Raw genomic sequence first — 17,576 nt, forward strand, 5'->3', positions numbered from 1 at the left:
ATGGCGTCTTAAAGGCAAAAAAGACACTTCCTTATATTGTAATCATTTCAGAGGAACATCTAATTTATGAAATTGTGCAAATAGTCTTTACGCATGTGAGTAGCTCATTGGTTTCAGTGGGGCTTCTAGCAAGTGTGACTCAAATGAGTAAGGATTGAAGCATTAGGCCCTAAATTGCTTAGCCACCCACCACTGTATGCCCTTGCCCACCACACACATCTCTTGGGTACCACAGTGGTCGGTGAGCACAATACACAACACTGGATAAATACATTTTTCCATCCTCTGTCCCACAGTAGGTAAGAGGAATGGGAAAGCGTGAGTGAATACTGTGGATGGAATAATAGAGTACTTTGATATCCCTGGAAAAAAAGGCCATGAGTGCTCTACAAACACTAAATTAAACCGCCTAATAACTCCTGAGTAAATATTATCTACCTTTCACAGTTGTGGGGGAGGGGAACTGAGAGATTGAGCAATTTGTCCAAGGTCATGCTGAATGGCTGTCAGAGGTGAGAATAGCTCAGAATTCTTTACTAGTCCTGTACTCTTATCATTCAGTATAAAAATATGTTGATATTGCTATATTTTTACAAAAGACCCCATTTCTGGGGACACATTTCCTGCATTTTCAGCTAAATTCATATAAAGTAACTCTCCCCACCCCCAAACTATCTCTTCTCTTCCCCCCACCTCCCACCCAGCCCAATTTAAAAATGGATTCCAGGCGTGAAATTTTTGACCCCTTTGAAGTCAATAGCAGAACTTTCATTGACTTGTAGGGCCTGGATTCACCCCAGGGTTTTTCAGCAGTAGACCAAAAAGAGACAAGTATATTCCAACTTAATTCCTTTAAATATCCAGTTTTTGTTAGCACTTAATAAATAAGAGATATTAATGTCACTAGCTCTGTAGAAAGCATGAAATGACAGTCCTCCTTTTGCAAGCTTATATTCTAAGGGTATGTCTACACTACAGGATTAATCCGAATTTAGATAATTCGAATTTGGGAAACAGGTTGTATAAATTCGATTGTGCGCGGCCACACTAAGCACCTTAATTCGGTTTTAAACCACATTAATTCGGTGGTGTGCGGCCACACTACCCCATTAACTTAAACACAGTAATTCGGTGGTGTGCGTCCACACTAACCCTAATTCGAATTAACAAAATCGATTTAGGCTCTACTCCGTTCGTCGAGGTGGAGTACAGAAATCGATTTAAAGGGCCCTTTAATTCGAATTAACTGGCTCTGTAGTGTGGACGGGTGAAGGGTTAATTCGGATTAAGGCAGCTAAATCCGAATTAAAGTCCTAGTGTAGACCAGGCCTAACAGACCTAGAGGAAATACCAGCACAATTGGGAAACTCAGAGGCGGGAGCAACTTTGAATTTTGATTTCAGTGGTTTGTTACTTCAGATGAGCATCACAAAAGAAATGATGCTGTAGAGGTAGATGAATGAAGACAGGGAATTTGCTATAATCATTGCCGTTATACAAATGTGTATGGGACACAGTCATAGGAAAAACATAACAAATTCAAATTAGGTTGGGCTAAAACATAAAAGCCAAGAAATACAAATTAAGTAAAGTAGACACAGGCTGAGAAATGTAACCTTTAATTTGACAATTTTGTCTTTCCTGTGTGTCAGTATAATTTTAAAAACTATTAATATAGATCAAATGTAGCACAGTAGTGCTACCAGAAAAGCCCCCACCAACTTTAAATAGCAGGTTAGGGTGTTGGCCAAGGTAACTTTTTGGAGGAACCCACCATCTTTAAGGTCCCAATCCTTCAAGCTGATGTTCATGGATGAGCCCCTACTCCCATGTACGGTTCAAGTAAAGTCAATGGATGACATATAGATGCAGGGGTCTGTACATGCAGAGCAAGTTGCAGGATCAAGGTAATAAATTTGCCACCTGTGGTGGTGGCATAACTAATCATAAATAGAACAGAGCACATTTATTTGTATTTAGTCTATTTTTCTGCTCCTAAAATATGCACTAGTAAATGACAATTACTGATCACCTGTTTATTGAATGTATTCAAATATTCTTGATTTTTTTTTCACTGCCCCCCATGCTTCCCATTTCTGGATTCCTTGTAGTTCCTCCTTGTGGCACTTAGTTGGAGGGGGCAGAGTTCTGGTAACGTACATGTGCAATATAAATAGAACCATTTCCATTTTGCATGATGCAGAATAGTTCAGCAGTTTAACGATGTCCCAGAAAATACTCTGATCTGGAACAATCAAGGAACACAGGAGGAGCATTTACATTTTATAAATGGGGTGAGTCTTCTATCCAGATACTAGAGCTGGGTGGGAAATAGTTTTCCTATCCTGCAAAAGTTGTTGAGACTGAAATTCCTTGTGCTGAATCAGGACAAAAAGTTAATCTTGAACATTTTAGTGAACTGAAAATCCCTCCATCGCCCCCACAAAAAATGTGGTTTGTGTTTATCAAAATATTTCATTTTGATTTTGATGATTTTTAATTTAATTTTTTTCTTACTTTATCTTAAATATTTTTTTTTAAAGTTGTTTCAAAATGGAAGACTGGAATTCTTCACTTTGAAAACATCAAAACAAATTATTTTGACAATTTCTAAACCTTTTTCAAGTTGAACAATTTGTTGAAGCCCACCCTTTTCTGCAAAAAAAGTTTTCGTTTCAACAATTCAGAATTTTCCAAGGAAAAAAAGTTTTGTCAAAAAATTCCCAGCTCTACTTGACACTTGAATGGTCTTTTTCACAGTATCTTGTTCATTGTGGATGAGGCTTAATTGCTCCAACACATGCGCATTGTGTGGAATTCACCCCTGTGCAGAGGACCAGCTCAAGGCCCATATGTCAACAAAGCCCTATTTTGAGGGCTAAATGGTACACAGATCTAGGATGACCAGACAGCAAGTGTGAAAAATCGGGGTGGGGGGTAATAGGAGCCTATATAAAAAAAAGACTCAAAAATCAGGACTGTCCCTATAAAATCGGGATATCTGGTCACCCTACACAGATCACTGTCAGCCACTTTGCACAGGCGTGAATTCCACTCAGAATGCTAAACTGTCTGAATGTATTCAGAGAAACGGTGGGTGAGGGAATATCTTTTATCAGATCAACTTCTGTTGGTGAGAGAGACAAGCTTTTAAGCTTACACAGAGCTCTTCTTCAGGTCTGGGAAATGAATTCAGAGGGTCACAGCTAAATACCAGATGGAACAGATTGTTTAGCAGAAGTAGTTAACACACATTTCAAGGGACCATTCAAGATGAAGTGGCCCATTAACACTCCGCCAATCACAGGGAGAAAAAGGGAGGGGAAAACATCTGAGGGGAGGGTTGTTAGAGGATTTCAGATTGTTGTAATAAGCCATAAATCCAGTGTCTGTTCAGTCCATGATTTTTAGTGGCTAGCAAAGTTATGAATTTAAGCTCCCAGGCTCATCTTTTGAAAGTGTTGTGCAGATTTCCTTTTAGAATGAGGACTGATAGGTCAGATATAGATAGATCGCTGTGTGAAAAGTGTTCAGTCACAGGTGATGTGGTGTTTTTGTCTTGTATCATTTTTTTGAGAGCGTACTAATGATTGTTTTGTTTCACCCACATAGTTGCTATTGGGGCATTTAGTGCACTGGATGAGGTACACCACATGTTGTGATAGGCATGTGTCTGACCCCTGGATCTTGAAAGGTGTGGTATAGGGGGTGTTGATCACTGTAGCAGTGGAGATATGTCTGCAGGTTTTGCATCTGTTTTTCTGGTAGGGTCTGGTGCTGCTTTGAGTTGGTGTGTCCTGCTCTGTGGGGAACTTGCTTCTGATGATGAGCTTGGAGAGGTTGAGGGGTTGTTTGAAGGCCTGAAGAGGAGGTTCAGGAAAGATTTATTTCAGAATGCGTTCAGGCACTGTAACAGAAGCATTTGGTAATACTTCCCTGATAAAATGAAAGATGTCAATATTTTGATGAACATACAGTGCAGGAGCTCAAATGAGCACAGATGATCCAATTAGTACCCTTTCTTTTAAAAGTAATCGGAATTGTAATAAAATTGTTGAAATATTCCACTTCTGTGTAAATCATGACATTATTAATTTGCAAAAAGAACAGGAGTACTTGTGGCACCTTAGAGACTAACAAATTTATTTGAGCATAAGCTTTCGTGGGCTACAGCCCACTTCTTCGGATGCACAGAATGGAACATATATTGAGGAGATATATATATACACATACAGAGAGCATGAAAGGTGGGAGTTGTCTTACCAACTCTGAGAGGCCAATTAAGTAAGAGAAAAAAACTTTTGAAGTGATAATCAAGATAGCCCAGTACAGACAGTTTAATAAGAAGTGTGAGAATACTTACATGGGGAGATAGATTCAATGTTTGTAATGGCTCAGCCATTCCCAGTCTCTATTTAAACCTAAGTTGATTGTATCTAATTTGCATATCAATTTCAGCTCAGTTTCTCATTGGAGTCTGTTTTTGAAGCTTTTCTGTTGCAAAATTGCCACTCGCAGGTCTGTCATTGAATGACCAGACAGGTTAAAGTGTTCTCCTACTGGTTTTTGAATGTTATGATTCCTGATGTCAGATTTATGTCCATTAATTCTTTTGCGTAGAGACTGTCCAGTTTGGCCAATGTACATGGCAGAGGGGCATTGCTGGCACATGATGGCATATATCACATTGGTAGATGTGCAGGTGAACGAGCCCCGGATGGTGTGGCTGATGTGATTAGGTCCTATGCTGGTGTCCCTTGAATAGATATGTGGACAGAGTTGGTATCGGGCTTTGTTGCAAGGATAGGTTCCTGAGTCAGTGTTTTTGTTCAGTGATGTGTAGTTGCTGGTGAGTATTTGCTTCAGGTTGGGAGGCTGTCTGTAGGCGAGGACTGGCCTGTCTCCCAAGTCTGTGAGAGTGAGGGATCATCTTTCAGGACAGGTTGTAGATCCTTGATGATGCGCTGGAGAGGTTTTAGTTGGGGGCTGAAGGTGACAGCTAGTGGTGTTCTGTTATTTTCTTTGTTGGGCCCATCTTGTAGGAGGTGACTTCTGGGTACTCGTCTGGCTCTGTCAATCTGTTTTTTCACTTCAGCAGGTGGGTATTGTAGTTTTAAGAATGCTTGATAGAGATCTTGTAAGGTGCTTGTCTCTGTCTGAGGGATGTTGGCATACTGTGGGGCCATGCGGGTTAGCTGTGACATTATCGGGGATAGTGTTCCTGAAAGCTTGTAGTCCATCTTTGTGTGGAATATTGGTGTAGAGGGCTTCTACATCCAGAAAACACCATCCGGGCCACTATGGATGTAGAAGCCCTCTACACCAATATCAAACTGTCTTGTACTGGGCTATCTTGATTATCACTTCAAAAGTTTTTTTCTCTTACTTAATTGGCCTCTCAGAGTTGGTAAGACAACTCTCACCTTTCATGCTCTCTGTATGTATATATATATCTCCTCAATATATGTTCCATTCTATGCATCTGAAGAAGTGGGCTGTAGCCCATGAAAGCTTATGCTCAAATAAATTTGTTAGTCTCTAAGGTGCCACAAGTACTCCTGTTCTTTTTGCGGATACAGACTAACACGTCTGCTACTCTGAAACCTGTCATTATTAATTTGACTAATGCAAAATGCTAATGCTTGTTAAGTAGGGACATTGGCCTTTCTCCATGTATCTTGCCCATGCAGTAAGGACTGAAGGATTGGGGGATGTGTGAAAAGACCACACAAAGTGAACCTGTAAAACAATTCCTTTTCCTGTTGTTTTCTCCTTTCCCACTCAGCTAAAATTCTTCGGTAATCTTGTTTACATATACACTGTTGAAAACTTGTAGGGGGTCACAACTGAATGATGACAGGTAGCAGTGTTAGTCTGTATCAGCAAAAACAACGAGGAGTCCTTGTGTCGCCTTGGAGACTAACAAATTTATTTGGGCATAAGCTTTCATGGGCTAGAACCTACTTCATCAGAAGCATGAAGTGAAAAATGATGGGAGTGCTTTACCAAGTGTGAGGTCAGTCTAACAAGATAAATCAATTAACAGCAGGATACCAAAGGAGGAAAAATAACTTTTGAAGTGGTAAGAGAGTGGCTCATTACATACAGTTGACAAGAAGGTGTGAGTAACAGTAGGGGGAAATTAGTATTGGGGAAATTAAGTTTAGGATTTGTAATGACCCAACCACTCCCAGTCTTTGTTCAGGCCTAATCTGATGGTATCCAGTTTGCAAATTAATTCCAGTTCTGCAGCTTCACCTTGGAGTCTGTTTTTGAAGTTTTTTGTTGTTGAAGAATTGCCACTTTTAGGTCTGTTATTGGGTGGCCAGAGAGATTGAAGCGTTCTCCTACTGGTTTGTGAATGTTATGATTCCTGATGTCAGATTTGTGTCCATTTATTCTTTTGCTTAGAAACTGTCCGGTTTGGCCAATGTACATGGCAGAGGGGCATTGCTGGCACATGATGGCATATATCACATTGGTAGATGTGCAGGTGAACGAGCCCCGGATGGTGTGGCTGATGTGGTTAGGTCCTTTGCTCGTGTCCCTTGAATAGATATGTGGACAGAGTTGGCACCAGGGTTTGTAGCAGGGTTTGGTTCCTGGGTTGGTGTTTTTGTTGTGTGGTGTGTAGTTGCTGGTGAGTATTTGCTTCAGGTTGGGAGGCTGTCTGTAGGCAAGGACTGGCCTGTCTCCCAAGTCTGTGAGAATGAGGGATCATCCTTCAGGATAGGTTGTAGATTCTTGATGATGCGCTGGAGAGGTTTTAGTTGGGGGTCAGATGGCTGGTGGCGTTCTGTTTCTTTCTTTGTTGGGCCTGTCTTGTAGTAGGTGACTTCTCGGTACCCTTCTGGCTCTGTCAATCTGTTTCTTCACTTCACCAGGTGGGTATTGCAGTTTTAAGAATGCTTGATAGAGATTCTGTAGGTGTTTGTCTCTGACTGAGGGATCGGAGCAAATGCGGTTGTATCTTAGAGCTTGGCTGTAGACAATGGATCGTGTGATGTGGTCTGGATGAAAGCTGGAGGCATGTAGGTCAGTAGGTTTCCGGTCTAGGATGGTGTTTATGTGACCATCGCTTATTAGCACTGTAATGTCTAGGAAGTGGACCTCTTGGGTGGACTGGTCCAGGCTGAGGTTAATGGTGGGGTGGAAATCGTTGAAATCTTGGTGGAATTCCTCAAGGGCCTCCTTCCCATGGGTCCAGATGATGAAGATGTCATCAGTGTAGCGCAAGTAGAGTAGGGGCGTTAGGGGACGAGAGCTGAGGAAGCGTTGTTCTAAGTCAGCCATAAAAATGTTGGTATACTGTGAGGCCATGCAGGTACCCATAGCAGTCCCGCTGACTTGAAGGTATAAATTGTCCCCAAATCTGAAATAGTTGTGGGTGAGGACAAAGTCACAAAGTTCAGCCACCAGGTTTGCCGTGATGGTATCGGGGATGCTATTCCTGATGGCTTGTAGTCCATCTTTGTGTGGAATGTTGGTGTAGAGGGCTTCTACATCCATAGTGGCTAGGATGGTGTTTTCTGGAAGATCACCAAAGGATTGTAGTTTCCTCAGGAAGTCAGTGGTGTCTCGAAGATAGCTGGGAGTGCGTAGGGCCTGAGGAGAGAGTCTACATAGCCAGATAATTCTGCTGTCAGGGTGCCAATGCCTGAGATGATGGGACGTCCAGGATTCCCAGGTTTATGGATTTTGAGTAGCAGGTAGAATACCCCTGGTCGGGGCTCTAGGGGTGTGTCAGTGTAGATTGGCTGACAGAAGAGCTCTCTTCCATTTGCATAGAATGGCTACACAAGAGATCCTACAGCAGCGCTGCTGCATTGGTACAGCTGTGCCACTGTAAGGTCTCTAGTGTAGACATAGCCTAAGTAACCATTCTTTGGTAACTTGGGAGTTTTTCTACCTGTAATGTTTTTTGTTGTGTATTTTGTTTAGCCATGACTATAAATCAGCACCATGATTTCGCATAGTTTACAGTTTAGTTTGTTTACTTGTTTTATTTTATACTTACTTCCTTGTCTTTTATCCTTCCTCCTCAAAGTGTTTGCTCTTACGTAGCTAGACCTATAAATAACTGGTCTGATTTATTTACTGCTGATTCGTATCTCAGAAACTTGGCAAACAACTAATAAGTTTCAGGACACAAGAGTGCTAAAACGTATAGTGAGTACAAAGGTGGAGGACATATACTGTCGTCATGAGGCTGTAGATATCTAGACTAAGGTGAGTGAGTTTGCTTAAATTAGGCTTCTGAAAGTACTAGCACAGTACTGGTTTCCATACATGTTGTGTTGCTGTCAAAACTAATGCTGTCTTTCCTTTTAGGTTATATCTACGCTACCACTTATGTCGGTATAATTTATGTCGCCCAGTGGTGTGAAAAAGCCACCTTCCTGAGCAACATAAGTCATACTGACTGAAGCACTGGTGTGGACAGCGCTATGTACTGGTGAGAGAGCTTCTCACACCAACATAGCTACCACCCCTCGTGGGGGCTGGAGTATGTTGGCTTTGAGCGGCTACATTAGAGAGCTTACAGCTGCACTGCTGTAAACTCTCTAATCTAGTGTAGCCGTAGCCAATTACAGAGTCTGAGGAAGCTAATGTAATTAATAATATCACTTTTTGTTTCCAAAGCTCTGTACAACTATAAAGTAATTCAGAATACTGTGTGTGGCGTGTAAGCATTATTGCCTTTTTTCAGATGGGGAACCAGAGATAGAAAGTATCAGAGGGGTAGCCGTGTTAGTCTGAATCTGTAAAAAGCAACAGAGGGTCCTGTGGCACCTTTGAGACTAACAGAAGTATTGGGAGCATAAGCTTTCGTGGGTAAGAACCTCACTTCTTCAGATGCAAGTCATCTTCTTCTTGCATCTGAAGAAGTGAGGTTCTTACCCACGAAAGCTTATGCTCCCAATACTTCTGTTAGTCTCAAAGGTGCCACAGGACCCTCTGTTGCTTTTTTCAGAGATAGAAAGAAATTACTTACTGTCGAGCTATGAGGAAGTCATTGGCAGAGCTGAGATTAAAAGTCAGGATTTCCTGACCCCCAATTCCTTCCTCTAGAGACTATTTGCTTGTTTTAGTAATAGAGTAAAGGCTCCTAACTAGTGGGACTTTTGGGGACATTATGTTGTGAGAGATCTTTCTTACAGTGTGCAATAAGCTCTCAAATACCACACACTGATTTCAAATATTTAAAGTCATTGATCACTGTTAGTTTGCTCCTAAATTTATTAGCTTCTTTATATTTGAACAATGACAGATCTTTTCTTTTACTTTTAGTTTAGCTACAGATATATGTTTCAGTTGTGACTGATTAGAACAAACAAACAGGAATTTGATGTCCTCTTTCCTTAAACATTTGTCTCAATTTCAAATTGAGGAGACTGGGAGGAAATGACTGATTTTGTTTACTGTATTTTTTGAGGTGCAAAACTTATTGTAAAACTAAATTAAGCTATTGCTAGCTTTGACACTGAGTAGCTTCAGGCTTCCCATAGGGTGAAATCAGATGGCTAGAATCTTTTTGAGGAATTTCCCCCAATTTCTTAAGAGCATTATTGAGGCACCGCATTTTATGTGTTAAACGTTCGAACCATTAAAAATGCCACATTAGTAACTGTACCGTGAAAATGCAAATGCAACTGGACTTGATCTTCCCTTTCTCCGGGTCTGTGATTGGCTGGATATTGTCAGTGTCTATGCTGGATGTTCAGGGCTAAAATTCCACCTTTGTTATTGCACAGTGTTTTGCCAGCTACCTGGGGCAGCAAGTTCTAGTGGTGACTGAAGGGATGCTGGGAAGGTTGATGGCTCAGATTTAACATATACAATATAATAGATTTAACAATATAATAGGAATATGTCTAGTGCCCAATTAGTCTTGGAAAATTTATCTACTGCTCTAAAATAAGCTTTGCAGCATCCGCTGCCTGGCAATCCTATGATAACAAGCACAATTGCACGTATGTGACATTCTTCTACTCTGGAGGAAGTGCCTGGGGGAGAAACTGTGGGAGAAGGAGGTCAGAGAGGTGCCAGTGAAAATATTTATAAAAAAAAAAAAAATGCTTTCAAAATTCTTTCTGGTGACTTCTAGTATGTTGGCTATTCAAACATTTTTAGTATTTTGATCCACAGTTTTGTTTCTGACGGTTGTGAGGTCATCTGAGTAAAAAGTTCTGAATTGTGTGTCATGATCAACTCTCTTCATAGCCAAGGAACTACCCAATAACAACCTACACTTTCATAGAGACTATTTTAATAGTCACTATTAAGGGATCTAGCTGTTTCTAATAGCAAGGAACAGTTATGAGACCATTTTTTCCCCTTTTTAATAAGCTATCTCCTGTATATGCACTGAAAATAAACAAACTCTTTACTTTTGCATAACACTTTTGGAAAGTTTCCGGTTCAGTCATAGCAATTTTTATTTACACAAACATTTCTGATTCATGCTTTGAAATATCCTCTTACTGGTTTTATTTACAATATGCACTGGCAGGCCTGCAAGCTGACAAAACATCTTTCAAACTGAACAAAAACAGATTTTGGACTGACCATATAGTCACAATATCATAATTAATTTGATCTATAGCTTTAATGGAAATTTTAATAGGTAGAAAACTATAAATGTGCCCATTATGCAGGTAAAACCCTTTTTGGACAACCCAAGCTAAGGAATGTCCAGTGTTTTACCTTGGATGGCTGGTCTTGAAGATAAATCTAGAGTGCTTCAGGAAGTGTTGCTGGTGGTCTCCCAAAAGGCTTCACTCTTCCTGTAAACCAGTTATCAGCTAATGATACAGCATTTTGAGGTCATCAGCTATTCCAGGGCACTGTTCCTGAGCATGGGTGTAGGGCAGAGGAAAAGAGTTCTAAGAGGGCATCTGGTTGGTGACCACTCCATCTTCCATAAAGTCAGTGGGAGTTTTTCTGTTAACTTCGATGATTATTGGATCAGGCCCCAGGTGCACAACCTTTCTTCAGAAGGAATCAAAGGATAACTTAAACACTCACAATTCCTTCAGACAGAGAGCTGCAGTATGATAAGCAGCCCCAGTGAGTTACATGGAGGTTGTATTGGCATTTTTATCCAAAGCCATTGGGCGGTGTGTGGCGGGGGGAACTCCCACCCATCTTATGAATAAGGATATGATGGAAAGTTATTTCCCAAGTGAATACTGAGGCATTTATCGCCGTTATCAACATGCAGAGATACAAAAGTTAAACTTTATTAAAATTCAGTTATCCTAACATCTTTTCATCTGAAAGTATTTGTGCCGCTTCTTTCACGCTGTTAGAAGAAAATTGTTCTTTGAAAGTTGACACTATACTCTGGAAAAAAACATGAGTTTGTTTTTACGTAGGATGGAAATCAAGTACAGCTTTAATTACTAGGAGACTAATAGTCTCTCCATAATAGTAGCTAGCATGTTAAGAACATAAGAATGGCCATACTGGGTCAGACCAAAGGTCCATCCAGCCCAGCATCCTGTCTGCTGACAGTGGCCACTGCCAGGTCCCCCAGAGGAAGTGAATCTAACAGGTAATGATCAAGTGATCTCTCTCCTGCCATCCATCTCCAGCCTTTGACAAACAGAGGCTAGGGACACCATTCCTTACCTATCCTGGCTAATAGCCATTAATGGACTTAACCTCCATGAATTTATCTAGTTCTCTTTTAAACGCTGTTATCGTGCTAGCCTTCACAACCTCCTCAGGCAAGGAGTTCCACAGATTGACTGTGTGCTGTGTGAAGAAGAACTTCCTTTTATTTGTTTTAAACCTGCTGCCCATTAATTTCATTTGGTGGCCCCTAGTTCTTCTATTATGGGAACAAGTAAATAACTTCTCCTTATTCACTTTTTCCACAGCACTCATGATTTTATATACCTCTATCATATCCCCTCTTAGTCTCCTCTTTTCCAAGCTGAAAAGTCCTAGCCTCTTTAATCTCTCCTCATATGGGACCCATTCCAAATCCCTAATCATTTTAGTTGCCCTTCTCTGACCCTGTTCTAATGCCAGTATATCTTTTTTGAGATGAGACCACATCTGTATGCAGTATTCAAGATGTGGGTGTACCATGGATTTATATAAGGGCAATAAGATATTCTCTGTCTTAGGCTAGGTCCACACTACCCGCCTGATTCGGCGGGTAGAGGTCGATCTTCTGGGATCGATTTATCGCGTCTCATCTGGACGCGATAAATCGATCCCAGAAGCGCTCCCCCGTCGACTGCGGAACTCCTGCTTGCCGAGAGGAGGAAGCGCTGTCGACGGGGGAGCTTGCCTGCGCTGCGTGGACCCGCAGTAAGTAAACTTAATTCAATCTAGGAAACGTCGACTTCAGCTACGCTATTCTCGTAGCTGAAGTTGCGTTTCCTAGATCGATCCCCCGCCCCAGTGTGGACCAAGTCTTATTCTCTATCCCTTTTTTAATGATTCCTAACATCCTGTTCGCTTTTTTGACTGCCGCTGCACACTGCGTGGACGTCTTCAGAGAACTATCCAGGATGACTCCAAGATCTCTTTCCTGATTAGTTGTAGCTAAATTAGCCCCCATAATATTGTATGTATATTTGGGGTTATTTTTTCTAATGTGCATTACTTTACATTTATCCAGATTAAATTTCATTTGCTATTTTGTTGCCCAATCACTTAGTTTTGTGAGATCTTTTTGAAGTTCTTCACAGTCTGCTTTTGTCTTAACTATCTTGAGCAGTTTAGTATCGTCTGCAAACTTTGCCACCTCACTGTTTACCCCTTTCTCCAGATCATTTATGAATAAGTTGAATAGGATTGGTCCTAGGACTGACCCTTGGGGAACACCACTAGTTACCCCTCTCCATTCTGAAAATTTACCATTTATTCCTGCCCTTTGTTCCCTTTTAACCAGTTCTCAATCCATGAAAGGATCTTCCCTCTTACTACGCTTAGGACATTTTTAAATCTAGTACAGTTTTACATGAGGTGGGGTAGTATTTTAAATAGACCGTATTAATTAGTTTGCCATCTGGCCTACTTTAAAATCTAGCAAAATATGATGTGGTTTTTAATACTTTTGTATAAATATTGATTAATAAATAGACGCTGTATCACTAGGGCCTATATTTAGTGATTTGTTAACACAGAACAATTATCAGCCAGCAAAGGGAGGGCAAGCTAACGCAAACTGTATTGGTAATTCTGGTGCAAAAGCCAGTGACTGATGAGGCACTATAACTTCATCTCTTTCTGCAAACACAGGAGGAAATAGTTGGTGAAATAACGAAGGATAAAGTGGGTATGAGAAACTTACTTTAAAAATTCCTAGCAGTATCTTACACTATGGAGAGTAAAAATGCCTAGTGTTTTTTGTAGTGGAAGCATTTGGCCTGGTCTACCTTACAAATTGGGGTTGGCATAGTTACAGCCCTTGTGGTGTTAAAAAATCCACACCCCTGAGCACTATCCTGCCCTAATTCTTGCTGTAGGAGCAGCTAAGCTGACAGAAGAATGCTTCTGTTGGCCTAGCTACCATCACTTAGGGAGGTGGAGTTCCTACAGTGATGGAAAAACATCTTCCGTTGCTGTAGTCTTATGTTTATACTACCAGGTTACAATGGCATAGCTACCCGGCCGTAGCTATACTGCTGTAGTGCAAACATGGCCTAATCCTGGTCTATACCGAAAATTTAGGTCGACCTAGCTGTGTTGCTCTGGGGCTTGAAAAATTCACACCCTCAAGAGATGTAGTTAGGCCAAACTACCTCCAGTTTAAATGCCATTGGGTTGATGGAAGAATCCTTCTATCGATCTAGCTTAGCTACCACTTCTCAGGGGGGTGGATTAACTACAGCAATGGAAATCCCCCTTCTGTTGCTATAGCAATTGTTTACACTATGGTGTTACAGCAGCACAGCTGTGCCACTGTAGCATCTGTAGTGTAGACATAGCCTAAGTCTTTTATTTAAGAAGCTGACCAAGCAGCAGGTATTTCTAAGGTTGCGTTGATTACCATTCTGTTTTCATATCACCTTTTCCAGAGAATAGAATAACCACTTCTGCGAAGTGTTACTCAACCACTGAGGTGGGGCAGAACTGCATGCCACCATTATATGCTGTGAACATCTGAGTAAGAATGGATGAGACATAAAACAGAGGTACTGACGACTTGTGTTCACTTGATTCATTGCCTTTCTTGTAAGTAAGAGTAAATGGTTTTAACCCCAGTGTCCTGCCCAAATAAGACTAATAGCATTCTGCTGACCTAAATTTCTCCTGTAGCTTTGACCGGTTCTGTTCCCGCCCCCACCCCCCTGGCTTTCCTATTCTAAATTGCTGTGGAGTGTTGGTATGTTCTAACTGTTTATGCCACTGGTGCAATCCGCTGAAGAGATGGCTGCAATTTAGTCCTATTCTTCCCATTACCAATCTTCCTATACCACGGTCCCCTATGCCAGGGCTCTGTGCAATCCCATCCTTCCTTCCTTCCCCTCCCCACTCGTGGGCTCCAGCCTGAGCCTGGACATCTACACTGCAATTTTATAGCCCTGTGAGCCTAACACAGGCCTGCTGCGGGTGTTTGACTGCAGTGTACCCTGAGGCAAAAAATTGCCCCTTTCTCAGAGGCGAGACAAGGCCTGGGAGTATCAGTACTCTTGTTTTGAGAGCGAGCACGGCACTCAGTTCACCTTCTTGGGCTGTGGGGCACTTATGCAGCTGGCTGTTACTTGCTGCTGTGCAATAGTTAAGGCTGCATCAGTGTGTTAAGTTTTATGAAAGCATGTTTGTTTGCATTTTGCTTGAATGTAAAGATGAACTTTGAGCTGAAACTTGCACAGGAACATTCCTTTCTGCCTCTCCTTCAGTGGTCCCAACAGGAGTTCATTTTTAATGTTTGGCCCCTTAATGGAGAGCAAACTTCTTTTCTTTTCTGGGTGTGTGTGGTGGTCTAACTGAACTTGAAATTGAAAATTTCCATGCATTTTATTCTTAGTCCATAATGTAGCCTAGAACCAGTGTTAATTTTATAGTGTAGGGGAGGAGGATGGCTTTTTTAGTTTTCTCTTGTTGGTTAACAGTCACTGCCTACCCTCCGCAACAATATTATTACATATTTGAGAGCTAGAGCCTAACAGGAAAACTAAGGTATTAAATCTGTAATGCTGATAGGTTTACTTCATGCTGTTATATTTAGTTAATCTTAGAGGGTTGAGAAACTAATTCTCTTTAATTTATGCAATACATTTCTAGATAGAAGTGGATGAGTTAAGAGTGAAATGACAGTCATAACTAAGAACATCACTGTGCTTGTTGGTTTGCAGCTTAACTAGAGATGGTTGAAAAATGGTATTTCTGTCCTGCAGGAAATTCAGAGACTTTGAAATTCCCAAAGTGGGACAAAAAGTTAATCTCTGATTTTTTGTTTTTGTTTTTTTTGTTTTTCAACAAATGGAATATTCTGAAAAATGTAGTTTTAACCTTTATTATTTTGACAAGCTCAAAACATTCTTATATAATATATACATATTTCAATAATTTCCCATAACGAATTTTGAAATCATATGTTCCTGCAGAATGTTTTGATTCTGTTTGGAAATGGCATTTTCCAACTGAAAACTGCTGTCACAACTTTTTTCAGCCAGTTCTAATTGTAACGCTATGAATGCATGTGTTTTTGTTGTATATTTACAGGTTATCCCAAGTTTTTCAAACACTTGAGCTGTCTCAGCACTGTTGACAAAGCTAAGATGGCTGTAAACTCAGTAAGTAGTTAAATATTCAATTTTATTTTCTGTGGGTAGCAGCCTACTGAGTAATGAATTAATAATCAGGTTAATTAAAAGTGGACATAGGTATACATGACTTTATTTTTTTTAAAAAGTTTCTTGACTTTAGTTTCCTAATCTATAAAATGGGGAAAATACTTGCCTGCATCACAGGGTATTGTGGGGATGAATGAACTAATGCTTCAAGTCTCTGATATCACAGTGATAGATGTAGTTTATGAATCTAGCACTCTGCCATTCTTGGAGGGTACTATGAGAATACAAACCTACCTATCATACAATTACAGTAGAACTTTGTTAATTTACATTAATCATTGGGTGACCAGTTATTGATTACTATCCTATGGCTAGAAGGAGAAAAAATACACAACATAAAGTATTCTGCATGACAAGATATACCTTGCTGATTATAATGAGTAGTTTTCATTATAATTCAGAATGTAATGGTATTTGTTCTATAGTGTATTTGGTAAAAGTAATGAAGTATTAGCAGAGTGCTGTAGTGAGATCTGATAATTAGCACTGAAGCGACGCTGTCAACTGGAAAATCAAATTTATCACTGAAAAATTTGCACCTAACATAGTAACTACCCCCTAAATTCTTACAGCTGAAATATGTTATCAGAAAAAAAAAATGCGCAATTTTTCCAGATTTGTTTTTTATTTTCACTGGGTTTTTTTCAATAAAAGAGAAACTAACTGTGCAGAAGAGACTCTTAAGGAAGCAAAAAAAAAAATTCTTTTTATAAAGAAATTTGAAATCTAAATTTAAAACATATTTAGAGGGTGATGTGATCTATTGGAAGCTAGTTGTATTTTCTTTTTAAATTAATCCCTCAGTTGAATGTGTCTAAGGGCTGGTCCACACTACCCGCCTAATTCGGCGGGTAGAGATCGATCTTCTGGGATCGATTTATCGCGTCTCATCTGGACGCGATAGATAGATCCCAGAAGCGCTCCCCCGTTGACTGCGGAACTCCTGCTCGCCGAGAGGAGGAAGCGCTGTCGACGGGGGAGCCTGCCTGCGCCGCGCGGACCCGAAGTAAGTACTTTTAGTTCGATATAGGAAACGTCGACTTCAGCTACGCTATTCTCGTAGCTGAAGTTGCGTTTCCTATATCGATCCCCCGCCCCAGTGTGGACCAGCCCTAAGGGTATGTCTACACTACGAGAGTAGATCGATTTTACTTAAAGCGAATTTGTGGAACCGATATTACAAAGTCGAACGTGTGTATCCACACTAAGGACAGTAATTCGACTTTGTGAGTCCACACTAACGGGGCAAGCGTCGACATTGGAAGCGGTGCACTGTGGGTAGCTATCCCACAGTTCCCGCAGTCCCCGCTGCCCATTGGAATTCTGGGTCGAGCCCCCAATGCCTGCTGGGGCAAAAAAATGTGTCGAGGGTGGTTTTGGGTAACTGTCGTCATCCAACCGTCACTCCCGCCCTCCCTCCGTGAAAGCGCCGGCGGGCAATCAGTTCGCGCACTTTTCTGGTGATTGACAGCGCGGACGCCACAGCACCGCGAGCATGGAGCCCGCTGCGATCATCGCTGCAGTTATGGCCGTTGTCAACACCTCGCGCCTTATCATCCACCTTTTTCAGAGGCAGATGTTGAGAAATCGGGCGAGGAGGCTACGGCAGCGCGGTGAGAACATTAAGTCTGAGAGGGGCACAGACCTCTCTCAAAGCACGGGACCCCGCGCCGTGGACATCATGGTGGCAATGGGTCATGTTGATGCTGTGGAACGGCGATTCTGGGCCCGGGAAACAAGCATGGGCTGGTGGGA

At 41.2% G+C, this 17,576-nt stretch overlaps 1 protein-coding gene across 1 annotated transcript in view; it reads left to right on the plus strand.

The window, feature by feature from the left end:
• The first annotated feature begins 13,341 nt into the window (after positions 1 to 13,341).
• The window catches only part of LOC113406453 (transmembrane protease serine 2-like), a 32,920-nt gene continuing 28,685 nt past the window's right edge, over positions 13,342 to 17,576 (plus strand). Inside the window, exons 1-2 of the mRNA XM_029911570.1 lie at positions 13,342 to 13,348; positions 15,691 to 15,761. Of these exons, the coding sequence (XP_029767430.1) occupies positions 13,342 to 13,348; positions 15,691 to 15,761 (78 nt within the window). The remainder of the gene's footprint in view (positions 13,349 to 15,690; positions 15,762 to 17,576) is intronic.

Source organism: Terrapene carolina, unplaced genomic scaffold, assembly GCF_002925995.2.
Source record: "Terrapene carolina triunguis isolate 2854851 unplaced genomic scaffold, T_m_triunguis-2.0 Scaffold31, whole genome shotgun sequence".
Lineage (NCBI taxonomy): Eukaryota > Metazoa > Chordata > Testudines > Emydidae > Terrapene > Terrapene triunguis.